Here is a 22,007-nt window from a genome sequence, read left to right on the forward strand (position 1 = left end):
TTCAGGCATGCTAACAAGTACATACCCCACAGTAGGTGCTTTTTCCTACAGCGGCGGTTCAAGCAGCTGAAACAAGCTACGTATTTCCTACCCCTTTCACACACTCTGCCAGATGCTGGGGGGGGGGTCTCTGCTCGCCAGGAGGGTCGTGAGGTCAATGTATGTGCAGGTGCATCTTTGCGTTTTGGGTATTGGGTGGTTCTTGGGTACCTGGAGCCCTTGGACCCTGATCTCTGTTCACACCAGGGAGGGAGGCCCCTAATGGAGTCGGCTGCACATTGCCTCTGGGACTAACACCTCTTGGCGCCCTTTTAGGTCCTCCCTCCTTCTCCTGGTGGGATGGGTGCACAGATATCGCAGAGATGTGTGGTCTTAGGTCTCCAGTCCTCTTGCATCATGGATGGTGCAGTCCTCTCAGATCTATTTCTGTCTGCCTCTGGCTCCTGGGGGGTGTTATTGCTGCTTCCCGCCTTCATTTTCAAGTACATTTCATGACAAAGACACACACAATACATTAAACATGTGATCTCTTACACGTGCTATGTTGCTATAGGTCTTTTCACTCTTTGGGTCCCTAAGGAGACACCGGGAGAGCACTTCGAAGGTCTTCAGATGCTAACAAGTCTCCTCGCCCCAAAGGGCTCCCGTTCAGCCAAACCATTGGTGGAAGAAGTGAGTACTGGTAAGTCATTTATTCATTTGCTTACCTCGCTTGTCCAGACAGTGTTCAGTTTGTGCACACGGGTGGAAAAGATGGCATACAATCTACAATGTGGTGGCTTTTTATCATTTCTAAAGAGTGCAGTGAAAGGGTGGGAGATAATGAAGACGAAGATGAAGAAGACTTTGATTGGCAAGTTGAGCAGGAGATTTACACGGAGAAGTCTGAGGAAGAGCTGAGAGCCCTGCAGAAATACGGCTTTGGCAATCAGAGGTGTGGAGTATTTGCCCGACTGCAGGTAAGATCCATGGATAGATGAAGGTGCGTTACAGATTTGGACTTTAACTCACCCGTGCTGTAAATGTTCTTCAGAAAGAGCTCAGTGACGTGATCGACATCAAGAACCCAGAAGGAACATCAGCAGCAGAGAGGAGGCAGGCTCGGCTGGAGGCAGAAGCATCAGCCTTCTCTACTGACCATTACCTGTAAGTTTAACAAGGCTAAAAACCTCTCAGGTAAAGCATCTTTAATCCTCTTCTGTTTTTACTCAGTTATAGCTGCGTGTAATTGCAGGGCTGATTGGTTTGAGGATGGTGAGATAAAGGGGCTGCTGAAGTTTAGGCCATGGTGGACAAAGCTGAGCCCTTCTTCAGAGCAAGAGGGCGAATCTGGTGAGTTTATGTCATCATCTAAATCTGTTTAATTACTGTTGTTGAGATAAGTCTCTGCTTTGGCTGTTTCTAAAAAGGAGACATAAATTAATAAGATAAACGTGCTGTAATAAGAAGCATTGGGTGACAAAGTACTCATGTCAGCAAGTAAATCTCCTGCCTTTGAATCAAACTAAAGTAAAGGAACACGTGCATTACTCACTAAATGCACTTAAAAGTATTAAAGAAAGATGACTTGCTCTTGAGAACATGGCATGATACTGTTATGGAAAATGTTAAAATGTTCTTACTGATACATAACGATGTGTCAGCAGCGTTTCAGGATTGTAGCTGGATGACACACAGTGTTTTTTGTCTACTGTAGAGAAAGTCCTGCCACACAGATTTGTTTACATTTGTCTTTTTAATGTTAGATTTATTGTAAAATATGACAAAACCAGAGTTTTTAGTTGGATCAGGATCAATAATCCCACTAACAAATCCTGCAGATCTGTTGTGATTGGCCCACATTGGACATTTTTCTGTGATTGGTCCAAAGTCACAAATTTCATTTTTACATGGTGTGAAAGGAAACGAAGTTGGAAAATAAACCAGTAAAAGTCCCAGTTTTGTCACTGTACGGAAGTTTAACTATATATTTAATACTTGAGATATCTTAAGGCAAGGAACAGAGGTGGAGTTTTAACAGTTTCTATCACTCAGCCATACGATGCTGATGGGGTATTGTCATCACCCTGCAGAGCGGGCGGACGCATAAGTTTGTGAATGCGATAACTCAAGAACGAGGAACATAGGAGTTTGAAACTGATACCATAGGTATGTTGACTAAAGGTCACAGACTGGTTTGAATCTCAGTGTGAGACCCCTGCTCTAGGAGATGTAGTAGAGTGGAAAGGTAAAAAAACATTAAACTGAAATACTCTGCATAGTAAAATCTGAGTACTTTAAAACTGAACCTGCATGTGCATTTTAAATAAGTACTGAAAGTATCATGTTAATGTTTTCAGTTACTTTCCATCACTGATCTAGAAACACTCAGACCTGATACCCAATGTTTTGTAGTAGTTTAGTGTGCTGCAATGTGTTTGCAAGGTAATCATGAGCAACTCACATCTGCATTTTTACATATGCAGTGCATGCTTTACCGCCCTCAGTCTGCATCCTTTATGTCCAATTACTTAAAACAATGTCACACACATTCTGTGACCTGAATGCGGATCATTCATCAAGCTATTGGAACAGCAGCAAAGTAATTACTGAATGCTACCAGGAGGTGGCATGACATTTCAAAAATAAAGAGAGCAATCGTGCATTGTTTATTATATAAGTTTAACCTCTCACTGATCATTTTCCCATTCACTGTATTTTAAATCGTCTCCCCAGTACTTCTGCGGATTGAATCAGGGCGAAAAAGAGTGTTACTGCTGAGCTTGTCAGACACTGACAGTATATGAAATCCTAAAGGACGCACAAGTCTCTGCAGCGGGCCCTTCTAACAGAAGGACAGACCTCAGCTTGTGCTCCCTGCTAAAAGTGCCGCGGGGCACTTGAACAGGAAAGACACTTGTCATTATGAAGGATTGAACTTGGATGGAGAGATTAGGGAAAGTCCGTCTGCTGCCTGCTGACTAATTTAAACTATCATTTTTTTTCTCCTTTCTAAACATTTCCCGTCTGCTTACATTAATAGTCTATGAATTTGGTTTGAGAAGAGTTGCTTGTTGTCCGGAGGGGTCCCGGTTTCCTCTCTTTGTTCAGCCACTTCCACGGGAGTGATAGCTTGTGAACCCTAGCACTCTGAGAGACCGTGTAATTGTGCCATCCAGCCTCACTAACAGTCTGCTAATTCCAGACCTTTCACTGCGGCTCACAGCTACAGCCTGTGTGCAGTGAATGGATGTTGTACGCTTAAGGGAGGATTTAGATTAAACAGATAGCAGCGTTGCTGGAGGGAGTGCTGCCGGCCGTGCTTTTACCAGCGCTGACGAGCAGCCATCAGTCAGCGCGGCAAAAGCCATTAGCCTCATCTTGGAGTTTAGCCTCTGACGAACATTACGGTTCACTGTAGCTCCGCCGGCTCCCTCTCCTCATTCTGCATTCTAAGACAGAGTGGCTCAGTCGGGAGCCTGGGCGTAGATAAATGGGCCAAATTAAACTTAATGGCTTGATTGACAGCTCGAATAGCATTAGCCTCAGCCGAGTGTGAAGAATGGCGTCAGTCAGGAGATTTAAGCAGCTTGCCGTCAAATCTTGAAAGCGTGCTCATGATTTTAACTGTTTGCCATATTTTTCAAACGGAGATCTCCAATTCCTCTATCTGGGTTTACTAGACACCCCCCCCTCGCTTCTGCTAAGCCTGATATATATATATGTCACCTGACAGATGGATGTGGACCCAAGTGCTAATGAAGTAGAAAACAAGAAAACCGGCCCCTTTGTGCTCTCCAGTGTCAGGGCCAGCGTGCTGACAGGCCACAGCTGTCCACTGGAGGCCCGTATTAACGCACTGGTCCAGCTTAAATGCTCCTGACAGCTTGGCCTCTCTCTCTACCTGACACTCTTTGTGTCTTTGTTATGGCTAGATGTAGAAACCGGACCTGTGACCAGCTTAGATGGTCTTCTGCTGATTTAGGCCGCAACACTGCTCACGTCTGAACAGACTGATCATTAAATGTCCCTTTGATTCGATCTTTGACATCATCGCAGTGTGAGTGCGCAAAATTAACCGACTCTCGTATGCACGGTCAAACTTTGACCTCTAGCATTTGTGTGATTCTGAGCATTTTCCAGCCCTCAGCAGTATTTTGACCAGGCATATTTGCTCCATGCCATCCGGCCATCTGGACCTGTAGAGAGCAGTGACGAGCCAGGCTTCCGTTCCAACAGGAGGATTTAGGTCAGAAATTAATTTGCAATCAGCAGAGGCCCTCATAGGCTGTGTGCTAATACCCACTAGAATCGACTGGCTCCGTAGTGGAGATGAATGAACGTGGCGGTGGGTAAATCGGGTACGCGGAGTTAATAGAAAATATATCAGCAGCATGAAGCTGCTGGGTCTGTGCTGAAGGAGAGAGAGGCTGCTTTGTTTTTCCTCAAGTGCTCACGCATCCTTGCATTTGCACGCACGCATGTGTTTGAGCGACACAGATGCGCATTCACTTAGATAGCTGTTACTTAAGCTAGTGAGTCACTTTGGTGTTTCATATTTATAGCTTCTCCCCTTATCTCGGTGCCTGTACGGTTACGTTAAAAGCGCACATGCACGCAGATCTTTGTGTCTGAGCTCTCCCTCTGCAGCTACACTGACGAGGGACTCGGGTAGTGTCTGCAGGGAGCTGAAACCTGACGTAATGCAGCAGGAATCTCCTTCGCAGCACAGCCAAGTTCCCACTGCAGCCAAGGAGATCACTCTGAAGCGCTGCCTGTGCGTGTGTGTCTGTGTGTGTTTGTGTGTGTCTGTGTATATCAAATGTGTTTGTGTGTGTGCATTTGCTCCAGCCAGCACACACCTTGCACACCAAGGGCTCGGAGCAGGGACTCTCTTTTTCTCATGCAGAGAGAGGGATTGCTTTCAGCTGTTTAATAAGCTGCTTGGTGGGGGGAGTTGGAGTTACAGCATGTTGCCGCAGACATTCAGCATGCCTTTCAATACTGAATGATCGCAGATCGCTTAAAATGGGATTGAAGTCTGTTTGTGTCGCCCCATTAGGCTTGCCACAGATCCCCATTAAGCAGATGTCTCTTTCAAAAGACAACAGTTAGCGAATTTGCAGAGAGAAAGGAAGCTGAGGTTTGGAGATATTTTCATGTTACAGAGCTCCAATTTTTCTTAATGCAAAGCCACTTTGAAACACGCACAGTACTAATAACATCAGCTCTGCTAATTTAGCTTATTTAATATGGGCCTATTTGTCCTATTTTGCTTCTGCTTTTCAACACAGAATCTAATCAACAATCACGCCACAGCCATGGACTGGGCAACAGTCAAAATGTGTGTGTGAGAAAACAGCGTGCAAACCTTCAGTCTGGGTTTCATCCGAAGACACCGTCACAGATGACAGATTCTTTTTCTCTTGTATAACCTGTGCACAGTTATTAGGCATGTCATATTTTGGGGGATTAATTTGATTATCAGCAACTACAGCGCTCGCGATCAACCCAAAACGTTACATAAAGTCAAACCTGATTATTTAAGTTTTGGCTTTTGTAGAGAATATCTGTGTGTACGTGAATGTTGGGCAGTTATTGGTGTTTAGAATTATTGTGCAACTAAATTACATTTTACAACTACATTCCACAAAGAAAGGACATCAGATTTTGGATATGTTGGATGTGAAATTGTCATATAGCATTGCAATTTTGCGAAAAATGTATCCTCAGAAAATGCATGAGAAAAAAATGAAGTCGACATCAAGCCATCGTGAGCTGGTCCTGATGTTTCCGAAGGAAAAAAGGAAGAAATGGAGATTCTGGATTCATTTATTTGTCGCAAGAAAGCAGCAGCATGGAGAATTTCACCGTTTGATCCAGGAGTCGAAGCTTTCGTGCATATTTCAGGATGTCAGTCTGAGCTCTTGCTGGTAGAGTTGGGACCACATTTGTGGAAGTGGAGAAATGCGTTCGGAGAGAAAGAGATCGACCCGGAGCAGCGTCTAGCCATGTGCTTGAGGTAAAATAGTTATTTTACTGTGAAAAACGTGGTTGGTGTGAACGCCCGCGTTGACTCTAAACTCTAAATTTACAAATAAACATTTAAAACAACATCTGTGACCAGTATAGCACCCCTTTTTTTTCTGTTTTTTTCCAGTCATCAGCCTTCCATTCATAAAGCCTGTCAGTTCTCGATAGGATTTTAGGTGAGGTGAGGCAGGGGACTGTGTCATTATTCTTTCATCTTTTTGCGATGGAGCATTGTCCTCCATAAAAACCACTCTCTTCTTGACAGATTCAGATCTTTTCCTGCACCTGCTTGAAGACGGTGTCTTCTAAAAACTGGCAGTAGTTTGTGAGCTGATTTTGAGGCAATCTTTAATCCAAAAGGTCGATTTTAATGACACCAAGATGTACCAGTACCCTACCTCCACCTTGCTGGCATCTGGCGGAGCTCTGTGCCTGTTACTGATACTGATCTGGCCTTTCAAGAATGATTCTCATTTCTTCAGTCCATAAAACCCTTTACAAAAATCTGTCTTCAGATATTTCTTGGCGCAGTCTTGATATTTTAACTTAACTTGGTCAGTGGTGGGAAGGTTTCAGTCTTGGACATGAACTAGAGCTGACCAATTCACACCACGAGCCACTGCTGTTTATATTGTTAGGATTTGGAAGCTACACATTGAAACTGATGATATAGTCAAAATGCTTACTTGCCTTATAATTGTGCGCACAGCGTTTATGCAACGAGACATAACTGTATATCAGTTTGCGGTAGGAAGACTATGACTTTTCTTGCCCTGACACAGTGGATGTAGTAAGACAGGGAGAGGAAAATCCATTTGATGCAGTCGTTTTGTTGTGTGGATTCTGGGATTTGAGGAGGTGGACAATGGTTCCTGCTTGTTAAGACTATCATTTGCTCTTGCTGTCCGATCTTATTGAGTGGCACACTACACTGTGATTTTTATTTTTATTTTTTTTTGGTTAATAAAAATGGAAATCTAATCCAGCATCATCTGAATAAGAATAAATAAGACGGGTGTTTTAGTTTTCATTGACATATTCTCACACACAGCTGGACTGTAATCTCCAGTATTTCGGCGACGTGCTATGTCTATCACGGACGTGCGGTAGTGTGTGTATTTTATTTTCTCTTAAAATGCGTCAGGATTGGTCACAAATCTGTCCATATTTAACCCTACCTCACGTCTCATTGTAATTCAAAGGCTCTCTTTTGTGTGTTCAACACGACTACAACACGAGGTTAGCAAAATGGCACGCAGCTCATATTTATCCGGCTTAGTGTGGACATAATCTTAAAGACTTACTGCACTAAACCTATTTTTATTAAGCTGTTTATCCCTGCAGTGAGACTATGTGCCTCACCTCGATGCGTGCTGGTTTCAGTATGTATTTGATGTGAAAAATCGTTAATTTGCGTCTTTGACTTGTGGCCGAGGAGCTTTCTTAAATGATGTGTCTGACTGTTTGTAAAGTCATTTACTGACAGTACGTTGCAGGGAGCTTACCTGTGAGAAGGAGCCTAACCACTGTGACCTCTTCTCACACCCACAGCTGGATTCTTTTTGTCTGCGCATTAAAAACTAGACTGCTTCGTGTGTTTTGACTGTCTAATCTTTGGTCTCGTGCAGCTGTACCGTTCACTGATGATGAGAAAGAGCAGCTGAGGAAATTCACCAACCGCTCCTACCTGCTGGACAAGGCGTCTCGTTACCAAGCGTGGCTAAGCCTCGTGGACATCCTGCTGGCTTACACCTACGAAGTGCGCTCGACGGAGGGGGAACACAATGTGAGTGTGTGTGTAGATATGTGTGAAGAGGAAACTCCTCCTGAGCAGCACTTATCCTTGGATAACAAAGCCCTCTATCCTCACATCCTTTAGACCGCCTTCCATTTTGTTCAGAGCCTTAAGAGATTACCAGCAGATCCTAAAGCTCAGTCCAGGTCTCCCTGTGTCACTTCACTAAAGGTAGCTGCTGCAGCAAGGCGAGAGGAACAAATCTGATTGCCTTGTTAAACCATGTGGTAAATATTTGATACAGCCTTAATGTTGAATTAAATCTCAGCTATGAAAACAAAATCTGTCATAGGTGAATATTTTAATTCCACTCGGTATTATAATGTGGAGCCTCCCCCCACTTTATTTCCATTGGTTCGTAGCCTGCTCTTTACAGAACTCTGAGCATCTGCTTCGCTGTGGTGCTTTCACTTTATTTCAGTGGATGTTCTTGTAGCGTTTCCTGTCTGTTATTGCACCGATGACAAGTTTCTCTCTTCTTCCCTGGAGGTGGAAACACCGTGGACTATCAGAAAACTCAGTGGGACTCTGTGCTGGCTGGAGGTGAGTGAATTATAACGCAGCAAGAAGCACTTCAAGAGCGCAAACCTTCACCAAGACAACTCACTCTCTGGCCTGTATTCATTTTTGAGGGAACAGTATTTATTTTGTATGTATTCATTTTATTTTCTTTGTTTGTTTGTTTTCTTTAAATGCACTTTAAGAAGTTTGCAGTGCAGTAAAAACCAGAGCAGGGCTTTTCTTATTTAGCCTGTTGAAACCCATTTCATATATTTGATGAAGTTGGCAGATGTGAAACGTTGAAAATGAGCTCAAAGGTTAATGTGATATGTAGAATCCCCGTATATCATTCTCTATATGCTCTCAATGCAAACAATGGCAGTAGGAATAGCTTTATATAGCTCTATGTAGCGTTATTATCACTTTGACCTTCAGATCACACCTTGACCTTGAAGGAGAGGTCAGAGGTCACGCTCTATATGTTGACGATACCACACCACACTTCTGATTTATAAGGCCTTTTGTCAATTTCCCACCAATAAATCATGAAGTTGACCTTGGAGACCTCGGTTGCTGTAAGCTAAATTTTGTTGGGTTGCTAACATGACTCCACTCTGCACCCCTACAAAGTTGCATCAGAGTTCATTCAAAACCTTTTGAGCTGTCGTGTTCACAGACAGAACGATTGGTTTTGAGATGTATGCGGTGCAACCTTCAACCGACCGCTGGACTCAACCCCAGTATTTTTTTGTTGTGCTAACCGCTGCGCCTCTATGCTACCCACACCCTCGAGAAGCACCGCATGCATTTGTTACACAACGACTGTCTGTAGCAGTAACAGTTGCTTCAAGGTGCTGTATGTTGTAAGTAAAGACCTGACAATAATACAGAGAAAACCCCAATCATCAGACCACCTAAAATGAGCAAGCACTTGGCGACAGTGGAAAGGAAAAACTCCCTTTTAACAGGAAGACACACTAGCAGAACCAGAAGAGGGGCCTGAAAGCTAAAGGCTCTGACTCCCATTCTACTTTAAAACTCAAGTAAGCCCACAGTCCAAGAACAAAGCGGCAGAAATCATGGCACAACTGTATTTCAGGTTAGGGCTGTTCGATATAACGATATATATATATTGGATGACGATATAAAAACGTCTATCGTTTCATTTTACGCTATCGTTTGTTTCGTGGTGTCGCAAAATAAACTATTCACAGCAATATTTTTTCATCGTTCTGATGGTCACTGTAGTGACTATATTAATTTCTTAAAGTTCTCTCTTTCTCTTATATTTAATATAACCACACTACGGACGGACAAGCGCCTGTTTTTATGCGTTGTCATTAGCAACAACGACGGTAACACCATCGCGTGTCCGCTTGTTTATGTTCCATGTAAACCTTTCACAATAAAGCTCAAGATCCTGTTGAGACTTTTCAAAATAAACTGAATCACGTGAAAGAGCAGATTATTTACGGATGAGAAGTAAAAAAGAGCCGCCAGGTGCTAAAAAATAAACCTTAGACTCAAACGCTAGAACAGGCTTTTCCCCGCAGCACGCCGTGTAATAAATACTCACAAAGAAAACGGCGGCCTTTACAACTTATGTCTTAAAATGTATTGTTTCATGCATCGGTTAAAACACTCGACTCCAGGTACATGACACGCACCTGGAAACACTTCCCGCAAGTCGAGCTGCCCGAGATTCACAGAATTTACAGAAAACGTTACATTTTTGTGATTTATATCGTTATCGGGACGATAGATGTCTTATATCGGGATATGAGATTTTGGTCATATCGCACAGCCCTATTTCAGCTGCTATTTGTAGCTGTGTCTTTGACCAGCGGTCCCCAACCTGCATTGGGCCATGGACCGGTTTAATGTCAGACAATATTTTCACAGACCGGTCCTTTAAGGTGTCGTGGATAAATACAGCAAAATAAAATGATACGACCAAGACAAAAACTGTGGTATTTGTAAATATAATAATAAACGTGAATTCACTGTGTAACCGGTCCATGGCACAATAAAGGTTGGGGACCGCTGGTAACTTTTATCAGCAGAGTCCTCCTGAAATGCACCAACCACATTGAGAGTAACATCCTCCTCTCTGCCCCATAATGCTCTCTGGTCGCTATGGTAACGCTATGGTAAGTTAATAATGGCATTGAAGTTTTCTTGCAAACCCTCCTCCTGGAAAGTCAAGTGTTAAGAAAAAAGAAGTGACAGGCCAACCTTGTCTGGCATTTTCTGCAGTCTTTGTAAAACGATTAAATAAATAAATAAAATGCTGTGCCTGTATTGAACCACAGGCTGTTGTTGAAACAACACAATTTGGATATAACTAAGAACGCCATAAATAAATATAAAAGTTTAGCTCCTCTTGTTATCCTCTCAGGCTTGTAGCTCCGCAGCAGCTACTGTCTGGCGGGTAGGCTGGATGTGGTAAAAAGTAATTAGACTCTTGAGGGGAATGTCAAATGCATCTGCGAGTCTGTTGCATATAAAGTTTCACTTTGTGTAAATATATTGATACCCTGGCTGATTTTTCTTTTCTTCTTCTTCTTTTTTTTTGCCTTTTCCGTTACTGATATTTGCACTGAAGTAAACCGAGCGGGCCCAGGCTCCATCTATCTGTCAAACCAGAGGCATTTACTACAGCAGCAACAGGCGCTCCCAGCTGAAATTCTGAGTGTGTGTGATCTGTCTTCTACTGTCTGCTCTCACAACCTGCCATGAGACCATCGCTTTAGTGTACAGAGGGTGTTTGAACAGCATCAGACACAGGAGTCTAAGTTGTCTAAATTGAAAATCTCCATCCAGTCTGTTGTTTTCTGACAAGTTTGCTCTTCACATTGACACCGCAAAACAGCAGTGAGTGCATGGCAGGGTTTTAATAGCTTTGCAATTTTCATTAGTTTTTATTTTTATTTAGTTTTGACTTCAGATTTTCAATTTTATATCAGTTTTAATTAGTTTTTACCAATTGTTTGCTAGTTTAGTTTGTATTTTTTTTGAAAATCCTTAGTTTCAGTTTAGTTTTGATTAGTTTCAGTTATAGTTTTAGTTGTTTGCAATAATTAAGTGTAACAAAATCCCAGTTTCATCATATCAGTCATTCTCTTCTGCTTATCCTTGGTATGTTGCTATTCCAGCTACCATACCCTGCACCCTGCACAGGTCGCCTGTCTGTCGCAGGGCTAACACGCAGAGACAGACAACTCACATTCCCACCTATGGGTTCTTTAAACAAATAAATAAATAAAGGCAGATGAACAACCATTGATACCAGGCAACTATAAAATGTATATCTTGGCCCCAATGAGACTATTAACTCTTGCAGCACCAGGTGTTTGTAATTTTGGTTCAAGTGAATTGATAAACTTTTTGAAGGCAATTGACTCACACAGTTATGTAGATGTCCCCATCCTGTTGTCTCGGGATGCATCACGCTGCCTTGTTAGCGTCTGTTTCTGGGGATGAGGGTTGAGTGTGCTCCCTTACCTTCTCAAGGTAAGCTAGGTTAGCCTTCTTGTGTGAGCTTTTCAAGTGCACTTTAAGGTTTGTGGGATTTTTTTCCCTTTAGAAATGTCCCTCATAATTTGTCTCTTTCCACTACAAGACACTTGCTTTATCCAAAACACAGTCATATTCAAAGTAATCCCAAATTGGACTCTGGCGCTTTCTCCCGACTTTTCCTGACATGATTCTGCGCGTGGTCGGAGCAGCGACACAGACGACTCGACTAACGTACTGCCACCTGCTGGCATAATGAGACACGGCAAGAAAAAAAATCTGGAAACTAAACTTCATTTTCACTCTATTGTATGACACGCACACATCAATGAAAACTAAACACATTTTTGCTATAAATTCAGTTAATTTTAGTTAGTTTTGTGAACACTCATTACAGTTTTAGTTAGTTTTGCTTTTTTTTAATTTTATTTTTATTTCCGTTAACGAAAATGTTTTTTCACTTCTAGTTTTCGGTATTTCGTTAGTTTTCGTTAACGATAATAACCTTGGTGCATGGTCCCTGACAACCCAGCTCGGCCATGTTTGGGCAGAAATTCCATTTGCTGTATTTTGCGTCATGCAGTTACACCACAGTTAGTTATGTTGCTTTCTGGGCTACATTATCATATAAAGTATTTCTGTGAAATTGTGCAAATTCTAGATGTCTTTGTCTGTGTGCAGTTTAGACTTCACAAGTATGATATAGTACAATACTCTGTTAACCACTGATTCTTGATCAGACTGATAAAGTCATTAGAGAAATGCAAAATGGTTTTGACTCATTTGGCTTGTTTAAAGGAACCGGTTCACTGAGAAGTGTGCATAGATTTGCTGAGTAAATCCTGACCTGAAACAGATATGCTTGCTTCAGAGCTTTCACATTTTACTCAGCACTGTTATCCAGATTACACATTAACGCCGCTTCTTGGAACAAGATCAAGTATTTTGTTGTGCAATATATTGTCAAATGGGAAGAGGTGGAAGTGACCAAAAAGCCTCTTCTGTGAGGAGTCATTTTGAAGGTATAGTTATGGGTGCACACAAGTTAGTGTACTCCTAGTGCCTGGATAAATAGGGGAGGTTGTTTCAGGAACGGCATTTGGTGTGAGATCTTTGCTGAATCAAGCATGTGGATCATCTGAAACGAGATTTCAATACCGGATTGGTTGAGGCTTGGTAGGTGCTGCTGGAAACTGTGCTACTGGATGTGGCTGAAGGCAGCCAAGAGGAAGAGGAAATGGGGAAGGCACAGCTAGTTTGGCTTTGACACCTTTTCATAAGTGACCCGCTTTTTTGAAATTTTAAGAAATGAAAGTCAAAAAGCATTTCAGGTCATATTAATAAACTGCTAGTACATATCCCTCCCATGATTATAGGACCAGTTTCTTGTCTGTGTGTTGAACTAGCTTTAGATTAGACACCAGTGCCACGTGAAGGAAGGCGCTTAACAATGACACAGAGAGACTGTGGACATACTTATATTGCTGCATGCAGCTACCTTGTTTCACCTCATCTCATTACTCAACGTGAGACTATTCCTTTGCAGTTTCAGTGATAGGTTTATTCATTCACTGAAATGCAAAGAAACCATTGTGCTGAGATGGCAGAGATCATTCCACGGAAAAGGGAAGTCTACTTACTCTTTTTTTTCAGCGCACTTAACATTAGTGTGACTGCAAACAGGCGGCAAATCGTGGTTGTTTGGCTTAGATGTGGGCCGTGCTGAAGTTCATTTGTTTATTACAACATTATTACAACATCGCTAACACAAACCTTGAACTGGCTTCTTATTAACAACCAGCAACTATTTTACTAGTAGAGCCCGTTCAAGGAGACACTAACCAGTGTCTTTGCAGCTGCAGATATGCTTTAAATGCAGATACTCATAACATTACTGTGTTCCAAAGGGGACGTCTAGAAGGATGCACTGCTGTTTCTGAGACTGTTCCTGTTTAAAACATGGCTGTTGTGCATAACGAGAAGATTGCGGGTTGCAGCTTTCTTGCAACAGTTCTTCCAAATAACAGTGACTGAAGTCACTCGCCACAGGAAACTAGAGACAAAAAAAAAAGTAAAATGGAAACCTGTTCCGTTGACTTTACAAGAACCAGTTTGAATTTTTAGATCATCACAGCGATCAAGTTTTTGGAAAAAGTTGGAATTTTTTTTTTTTTTTTTTTGCATCCGTTTAGGTGTGTTGTTTCAAACTTTGTATGGCTCAAAGTAGGGTTGGGTTTAAACGTTGTTATATGGGGGCGAGAGCTTCATCAGTCAGTGCCCTCAGAAAGACACTCTAGGGGAAATGCCCACTCTCACTCAGCAACACATGAGCCAAGTTTGAAGTAGATTGAATAAATGTTTGTCGAGACTGGTAAATTATTAGTTAGATTACCAACAGTTGTTATTGTGTTAGCTTTGTTTGGCATTTTGGTTTGAATAAAGCGATATCCATCCATCCATCCATTCACTTCCGTTTGTCCTTTTCAGGGTCACGGGGGGGTGCTGGAGCCTATCCCAGCTGTCATAGGGCGAGAGGCGGGGGTACACCCACATTCACACCTATGGGCAATTTAGATTTTTCAATTAACCTATCCCCCGTAAAGTGATATCGATTTTTTTTACAAATGTATTTTGCCAGAAACACCAGAATCTCAGGTTAAACTCACAAAAAGACATAAAAATGGACACAAAAAGCCCCACGGCATGTACATGGACATGCCGTCAGGGCTGAAAGGTTGTCTCTCTCCAACCAAAATTGACTGAACCAGCAGCAAAAGAAAATCAAAACTGCGCTTCACATTCGAGAAACATCTTCATTAGTTCCCTCTTACTTTTGCTGTTTTGTTTCCACCATGATAAAATCACACTTCCTGCACAGCTCTCTCTGTACGTCAAGAGCAGTTTCTAATCAAAAATCTGTTTTCTGCATTATTTGCTTATTACGCACCAGTCTACCGTTGTGTGCAGCTATGTTGGCCGCACCATTTTGTTTTTTTACAAAATTACTCCTTAAAAGAGAACAATTTCTGCTGTTCAATACTGAAGAAATTTAAACTTTTTAAAATTCTGCCAAATTACAAAACACTTGGCTGTGTCTCTAATAAACCTTTGTAACTTTGCTCTGCTCCATTTCAGCAGCATCAGGTAATGTTGATTCATGGTTTTTGATCTACTGCAGAATATTTTTAAGGTGGTTATCTGCTATAAAAAGCCAGGCCAGGAAAATCTCCTTCATGTTTTATCCTCAGTTACTTTGACACAAAGACATCTGCTGTGATGCTCACACCTCTGATGAAGTCTCACAGTGTCAGCTTTGTTTTTATACATAGATATAAAAATATGGATATGTAGTGAGAAATGATCAGAATTATTATATTTCTGACTGTCTGAGTCAAAACTGAAACGAATCAAATCGGGACCTTGTGAATCAGAATTGAGTTTTAGAAATCGGTGGTAATATCCAGCCTTACTAAATACCCACAAGCCACTTCTTATTGTTGCCACAGAGAGTAAATTTAAAAGTTTGTCATTACATTTGAGAACAAAACAACAACACCAAAGAGGTATATAATATAAGTTCTACACAGCCAGGTTTTCTTTGCATTAGCTGGTTTGACAAATCCTAAAACCCCAGGTGGAGATAAATGGTACCACAACAGTGGCTATCAATGTTAAGTCTGGCTCCTTGGTTCTGGCTCTGTGTGCACTCACATAAAAAAATAACTCTTCCTCTATATAAAAATGGTCCCTATAATTGCAGCCCACTCAGACAAGTTATGATGATGTATGATCATATGACAATGATAAGAAAATGGTGATTGAAAATCTCTAAAGAATGTAAAAAGTATAATGGAAAAATACACTGCAGTTCCAGCAGATTAGAGTACGTTTATGCTGTCCCACAACAATGTGACACTTCACTCAGTATTTTTTAGTAAGATATGGCTTAACAGCTTGCACATATAAAACACATTCCCCCTGCAGATAATCTGTAACACACTTAAAACCTGCTGTAAATAAAAGAATCAGTGACAACGGGATACTTTTAAGACGGTTTTAACTAAAACTCAGAACATAACCTGGTCCCGACCTGGTTATATCCTCACCGTGGTGATTTAACCAGATGAATAGAGAGCCATTCTATTAAAAGACTCAGCGTAGCTCACAAAAAACTTAATCTGACCTCACAGTACACCCCTCAGGGCAAAGTGAATAGCATATTTTAGTTTCTGTCCACCATTAACAGGACACATGACTAGATTTAAAGACGGGACTCTGTTTCTTGCTGAAACGTTGTTGAAGTCCACTCTAAATTGTAGTTGGTTTGTACTTTGGATTAGAGGTGGGCGATATATCAAAAATACTCGATGTATCACAGGTTTTTCCACATATGATGGTCAAAATGGCTTTACCGTAACCATCGAGTATAAATTGCCATGGCAATATTAAGTAGAGATGGACCGATCCGATATTACGTATCGGTATCGGTCCGATACTGACCTAAATTACTGGATCGGATATCGGAGAAAAATAAAAAATGTAATCCGATCCATTAAATATCACGAAAGCACCTCACAAAACTTGCAACACGCCGTAACTCACCTCAGAACGTTAGCAGTCGGAGCAGTATGCATCACGTGATAGAGCGGCTGTGGCATGCGGGACCTGTCGGTGGTCTGGATAGCTTCGCTAGCAACCCGGCATTTCATCTCCGACAAAGTTATCCCGAGAGAAGTAAAGCCAGTGTGTAAGTCCATCTCTGAATGTTTGTAAAGCATTCCTGCGTTAAGCTTACCAAACGATATATGGAGCGACTGCCTCTTCTGGCTGCTACTTCAATCATGAAACTGCTTAATGATCAGCTGATCGGCTTTTCTGTCGCGAGTCCGTCTCTCTGGTTTGTTTTTGGCCCACTTTGCACCAGAAAGAGGAAACCAGCGGCTGAACAACAGCAGCACGGTAAGCTTGATAAGCTGTTGTTAGAATTTATTTAATATTACTTTCTACTCGAGGATCTTTTTCTACGTAGCTGACGGCTGGTAACTGTGCAGGGGCGGATCTACCAAAGTTTAGCCAGGGGGGCCGATAGGGCATGAACAGGGAAAAGGGGGCACAAAGACATACTTTTCTTTCTTATTCTCATTTAAAATGTCTAGCTTTTAATAAATAATTATATATAGTAACTATTAAGTCTAATATACCCTAGTAAGCTATAGTACTTTTTCCTTTGGGAAGGTACCATCTGTGCAGTCTGCAATTTTGTTGAAGAAAGATGTTGAATCTATTTAATATTTCTTGAAAAAGAATTGATTTCTGTGCATTTTTTTTTTTCACACTGCATCAAATTAAGGTTGATTACGTCGATTAAGCATCATGAGGTGGAGCGTGAGGGGTGGTTCCCTATTTTTTATTTATTTATTTTTGTTGTTGCTGGGAGTTGGAACCCTATTAGTTAGGTTGCTTAATATTTACGCTAAGTACTCTTTAAAATACCAGAATAGGGAGGATGGTGCAGGTTTAAGTTTATTAGATTGATCAGTATTGCTGAACTATGAAATTTTTTTTTTTTGCATACAGGTACAGTGGGGCAAAAAAGTATTTAGTCAGCCACCGATTGTGCAAGTTCCCCCACTTAAACTGATGACAGAGGTCAGTAATTTGCACCAGAGGTACACTTCAACTGTGAGAGACAGAATGTGAAAAAAAAATCCATGAATTCACATGGTAGGATTTGTAAAGAATTTATTCGTAAATTAGGGTGGAAAATAAGTATTTGGTCACCTCAAACAAGGAAAATCTCTGGCTCTCACAGACCTGTAACGTCTTCTGTAAGAAGCTTTTCTGTCCCCCACTCGTTACCTGTATGAATGGCACCTGTTTGAACTCATCATCTGTATAAAAGACACCTGTCCACAGCCTCAAACAGTCAGACTCCAAACTCCGCCATGGCCAAGACCAAAGAGCTTTCGAAGGACACCAGGAAAAGTATTGTAGACCTGCACCAGACTGGGAAGAGTGAATCTACAATAGGCAAGCAGCTTGGTGTGAAAAAATCAACTGTGGGAGCAATCATCAGAAAATGGAAAACATACAAGACCACTGATAATCTCCCTCGATCTGGGGCTCCACGCAAGATCTCATCCCGTGGGGTCAAAATGATCATGAGAACGGTGAGCAAAGATCCCAGAACCACACGGGGGGACCTGGTGAATGACCTGCAGAGAGCTGGGACCAAAGTAACAAAGGTCACCATCAGTAACACACTACAACGGCAGGGAATCAAATCCCGCAGTGCCAGACGTGTTCCGCTGCTGAAGCCAGTGCATGTCCAGGCCCGTCTGAAGTTTGCCAGAGAGCACATGGATGATACAGCAGAGGATTGGGAGAATGTCATGTGGTCAGATGAAACCAAAGTAGAACTTTTTGGTATAAACTCAACTCATCGTGTTTGGAGGAAGAAGAATACTGAGTTGCATCCCAAGAACACCATACCTACTGTGAAGCATGGGGGTGGAAACATCATGCTATGGGGCTGTTTTTCTGCCAAGGGGACAGGACGACTGATCCGTGTTAAGGACAGAATGAATGGGGCCATGTATCGTGAGATTTTGAGCCAGAACCTCCTTCCATCAGTGAGAACTTTGAAGATGAAACGAGGCTGGGTCTTCCAACATGACAATGATAGCTCAGTAGGTAAAGTGGTCGCCCCATGATCGGAAGGTCGGCGGTTCGAATCCACTTAACGGCTACCCTGAGGTACCCCTGAGCAAGGTACCGTCCCTACACACTGCTCCCCGGGCGCCTGCTTAGTGGGCTGCCCACTGCTTCACTGAGTGAATGGGTCAAATGCAGAGAAAAACAAGTAATTTCCCCATGGGGATCAATAAAGTATCCATTATCATTATCATTACCATTATTATCATTATTATCATTATCATTATTATTATTATTATCATTATCATTATCATTAAAACACACCGCCCGGGCAACAAAGGAGTGGCTCCGTAAGAAGCATTTGAAAGTCCTGGAGTGGCCTAGCCAGTCTCCAGACCTCAACCCCATAGAAAATCTGTGGCGGGAGTTGAAAGTCCGTGTTGCTCGGCGACAGCCCCAAAACATCACTGCTCTCGAGAAGATCTGCATGGAGGAATGGGCCAAAATACCAGCTACTGTGTGTGCAAACCTGGTAAAGACCTATAGTAAACGTTTGACCTCTGTTATTGCCAACAAAGGTTATGTTACAAAGTATTGGGTTGTATTTTTGTTATTGACCAAATACTTATTTTCCACCCTGATTTACGAATAAATTCTTTACAAATCCTACCATGTGGATTCATGGATTTTTTTTCACATTCTGTCTCTCACAGTTGAAGTGTACCTCTGGTGCAAATTACTGACCTCTGTCATCATTTTAGGTGGGGGAACTTGCACAATCGGTGGCTGACTAAATACTTTTTTGCCCCACTGTATAACAGAATAGCTTTAGTGTAGTTGTTGTTTTAAACTTGAGTATGAACTTATACAAAATGCAGCAAGATATTTAAAAAACAGTTTTGTTGATTAAAAAAACTATATCGGATTCATATCGGTATCGGCAGATATCCAAATTTATGGTATCGGTATCGGACATAAAAAAGTGGTATCTGCCATCTCTAGTATTAAGCTGTCTCCATGTAATTCACTGTGAGGTTTTATTTTCTCCCACATTAATGCATCATTAATCACCCCCTCCCAACTGGAAAATTTCTACCTGGCACACTGTGCTGAGTGTGTGTGTGTGTGTGTGTGTGTGTATATATATATATATATATACACGCACGCACGCACGCACGACCAGATTGGGAGGTTATTTAAACATATTGTGATATATTTCGTGTATCGCGATATAGCCAAAAAAATATCATCATATTAGATTTTCCTCATATCGTCCAGCTGCTCTTTGGATTATTTTCTTTTGAGCTCTTAAAATTTTTCCACCACTAATCAACAATCAGAACTCCTAAATTGTCACTTACATTGCCAATGGAGGGAAGAAAAATGCAACTTTATTTTAAAGTTACAGAGTGGAAGGATGTTATCTCAGTTGTCCAACACTACAGAGATAAAGTCACATTTTTGAGGAGGTGCACATCTGCTCCACTGTTATCCCTTCACACACAGCTATAAATCAAGCTTAAACCTCGACTGACAGTTGCTGCTACACACCCCGAGAGCTGCTCAGTCATTGTTATTGCGCATAGGGCCTGTGGGTTGTTCTTGCCAGTTGTCTCGCACTTAGGGCAACATGCTTCTATCCTACATCTGCCAAAACAGATGATGCACTTGAATATACGATCCTTCATTAACGCTAGGGACACACGACACTGCACATGTGGTTAAAGGGTCCCAGAGGGCATTTGACTGTTTAGTGAGTGACGGGATCCCAGAGCGTCCTCATTAGGCTTCAGGCACGCACACATGATTACCACTTGTGATCAAAATGCAGTTCTAAACAAGTCTTGTGGGGGTTCTTGGAGGCGTTTGGGAGCCTAGACCTAGACCATGGTTTGAGAGGAAGTAGTTTCCCTGTTGTGCTGACAGGGAAGCACAGAACAGTCTTCACCTGCACGACAGCCCTTTGCTGCTCGTCAGTCAGTCAGTAGAGCTGTCAGCTCCCATTGAGGGGCCACCTCACTCAGTCTCCTCGCTCTGTTCTGCTCTACAATGGATTCCTCTCCATCTCTGACTGCCTGTCTATCTGTGTGTCACTGCTGATACAGCTCTGCTGCCTCACTCCATTCTGCTGTCTGCTATCTTTTTTTAATGCTCTGACTTGACTCGCTCTCTCTTTCCTCGCTTATGCCAAACATTCCTCTTTCCCTGCCACCTTATCCCACCTCCCCACCCCCCATCTGCTGCCTGTTTATTTGTCCTCAGTCGACTGTGCTGGTGTGACTGTGAGTCCCCCCCCCCCCGCGGCTGCAGCAGACCTTATTTACACTCTTGCTAAACAAGCCCAAGGGAAAGCATGATCCCCAATGACATGCACTTGCAAGCTTGCAATACATCCTTAACAAGCCACAAAGAAAAAAACGAGGGAATTTGAGGGTGGGGGGGGGGATAAAAATCTCTCGTTCTGTCTCCAGGCCATGTCCATTAGTGCAGAGAACATCAGAGAGTGATAGCAGTGATTAAAGAGAGGCAGCAATTAACAGTCCAGGGCTGTGGAGGTGTTTAAGAGTTGCAAGCCTCTATTTTGCCAGCTCTATAAATGAGTAGTTGTTAGGAGTAATTACAGAACCATCAACTGCAGTTCTCACCAACAAGGGCCAGTGTTCAGTCTAAGAATAAGAGGGGATGGAAAAACCTCAAGCCCTTTCAGCCAATTGCATCTTTGTTTCCCTTTCTGTGCTCTGGCTCTGTGCAGGATACTCTTACAAATGTCTTGTTCTCTTTCCTGCAGACATACAGCTCCCTGCAAGAGGTCCTGGTGTCATTTGGACGGAGGGTTTTGTGCTACCCGCTCTACAGACACTTTTCGTTGGTCTCTCTTGCGATTCATGACACGGCTAAAATTCTGCATTCAGGTGAGACACGCTTACCAGACCTACACCGGCAACACGCACACATATGCACAAAAGCTCATAAAGACCATTATTACCTCTGCAGACTGGTAGTGACCCTTTGACATCTGCCACATGATCTGCAGTGTTCTTTGTGGGTTTTGTGGTTTTGAGTTAAAACTAGAAGCTAAATCAACTCTAATTTCTTTCCACTGTGAACACGGGATCTTGGCTAATTAGTGTTAATTGATTCTGCCCACCCCGTGGTTTCTGCAGAGCAGCGCTTTCATATGTAAATGGATTTTAGCGTGTGCAGTCAGAGTCTGCTGCGCGTCCGTAGCCTGTAGGATGCTGCTCGATCGAGAGTGCGTGCTGCTGAAAAGGCAGCCTGATAGCCAGCGTGCTTTGCATGGAGTATTGTTTAGCAGAAGCAGCCTGCCACTGATGGAAAGTAGCCCATGAGAAGACAGCAGCGAGTGTTTGAAAATGATATTCCTCCAGCTACGCGAGAGAGCGAGAGTGGCCGGGCTCCCACCCCCTCAGGGAGCGAAATGTGGATTAGAGGAAAACGGACTGTTGACTTTGATATCTCAAAGCTGCACGTAATCTTTAAATCAAAAGCCCCCGCAGACAGCTGAGAG

At 42.4% G+C, this 22,007-nt stretch overlaps 1 protein-coding gene across 6 annotated transcripts in view; it reads left to right on the forward strand.

Annotated features, from left to right (window-relative positions):
* The window catches only part of shq1 (SHQ1, H/ACA ribonucleoprotein assembly factor), a 48,696-nt gene that overhangs the window by 8,038 nt on the left and 18,651 nt on the right, over positions 1–22,007 (forward strand). For 4 of the 6 annotated variants that reach the window (XM_085273046.1, XM_085273045.1, XM_085273047.1 and 1 more), the window contains 8 exons: positions 554–682; positions 799–959; positions 1,034–1,146; positions 1,235–1,332; positions 7,641–7,798; positions 7,892–7,978; positions 8,297–8,350; positions 21,267–21,390. In XM_085273046.1, the coding sequence (XP_085129172.1) occupies positions 554–682; positions 799–959; positions 1,034–1,146; positions 1,235–1,332; positions 7,641–7,798; positions 7,892–7,978; positions 8,297–8,350; positions 21,267–21,390 (924 nt within the window). The remainder of the gene's footprint in view (positions 1–553; positions 683–798; positions 960–1,033; positions 1,147–1,234; positions 1,333–7,640; positions 7,799–7,891; positions 7,979–8,296; positions 8,351–21,266; positions 21,391–22,007) is intronic. The other 2 variants (XM_085273049.1, XM_085273048.1) reach the window with 1 other exon arrangement.

This window comes from Mchenga conophoros, linkage group LG5 (genome assembly GCF_057382185.1).
Source record: "Mchenga conophoros isolate Kocher_MC1m ecotype Shallow Benthic linkage group LG5, M_conophoros_male_GT1.1, whole genome shotgun sequence".
In the NCBI taxonomy this organism is placed as follows: Eukaryota; Metazoa; Chordata; class Actinopteri; order Cichliformes; family Cichlidae; genus Mchenga; species Mchenga conophoros.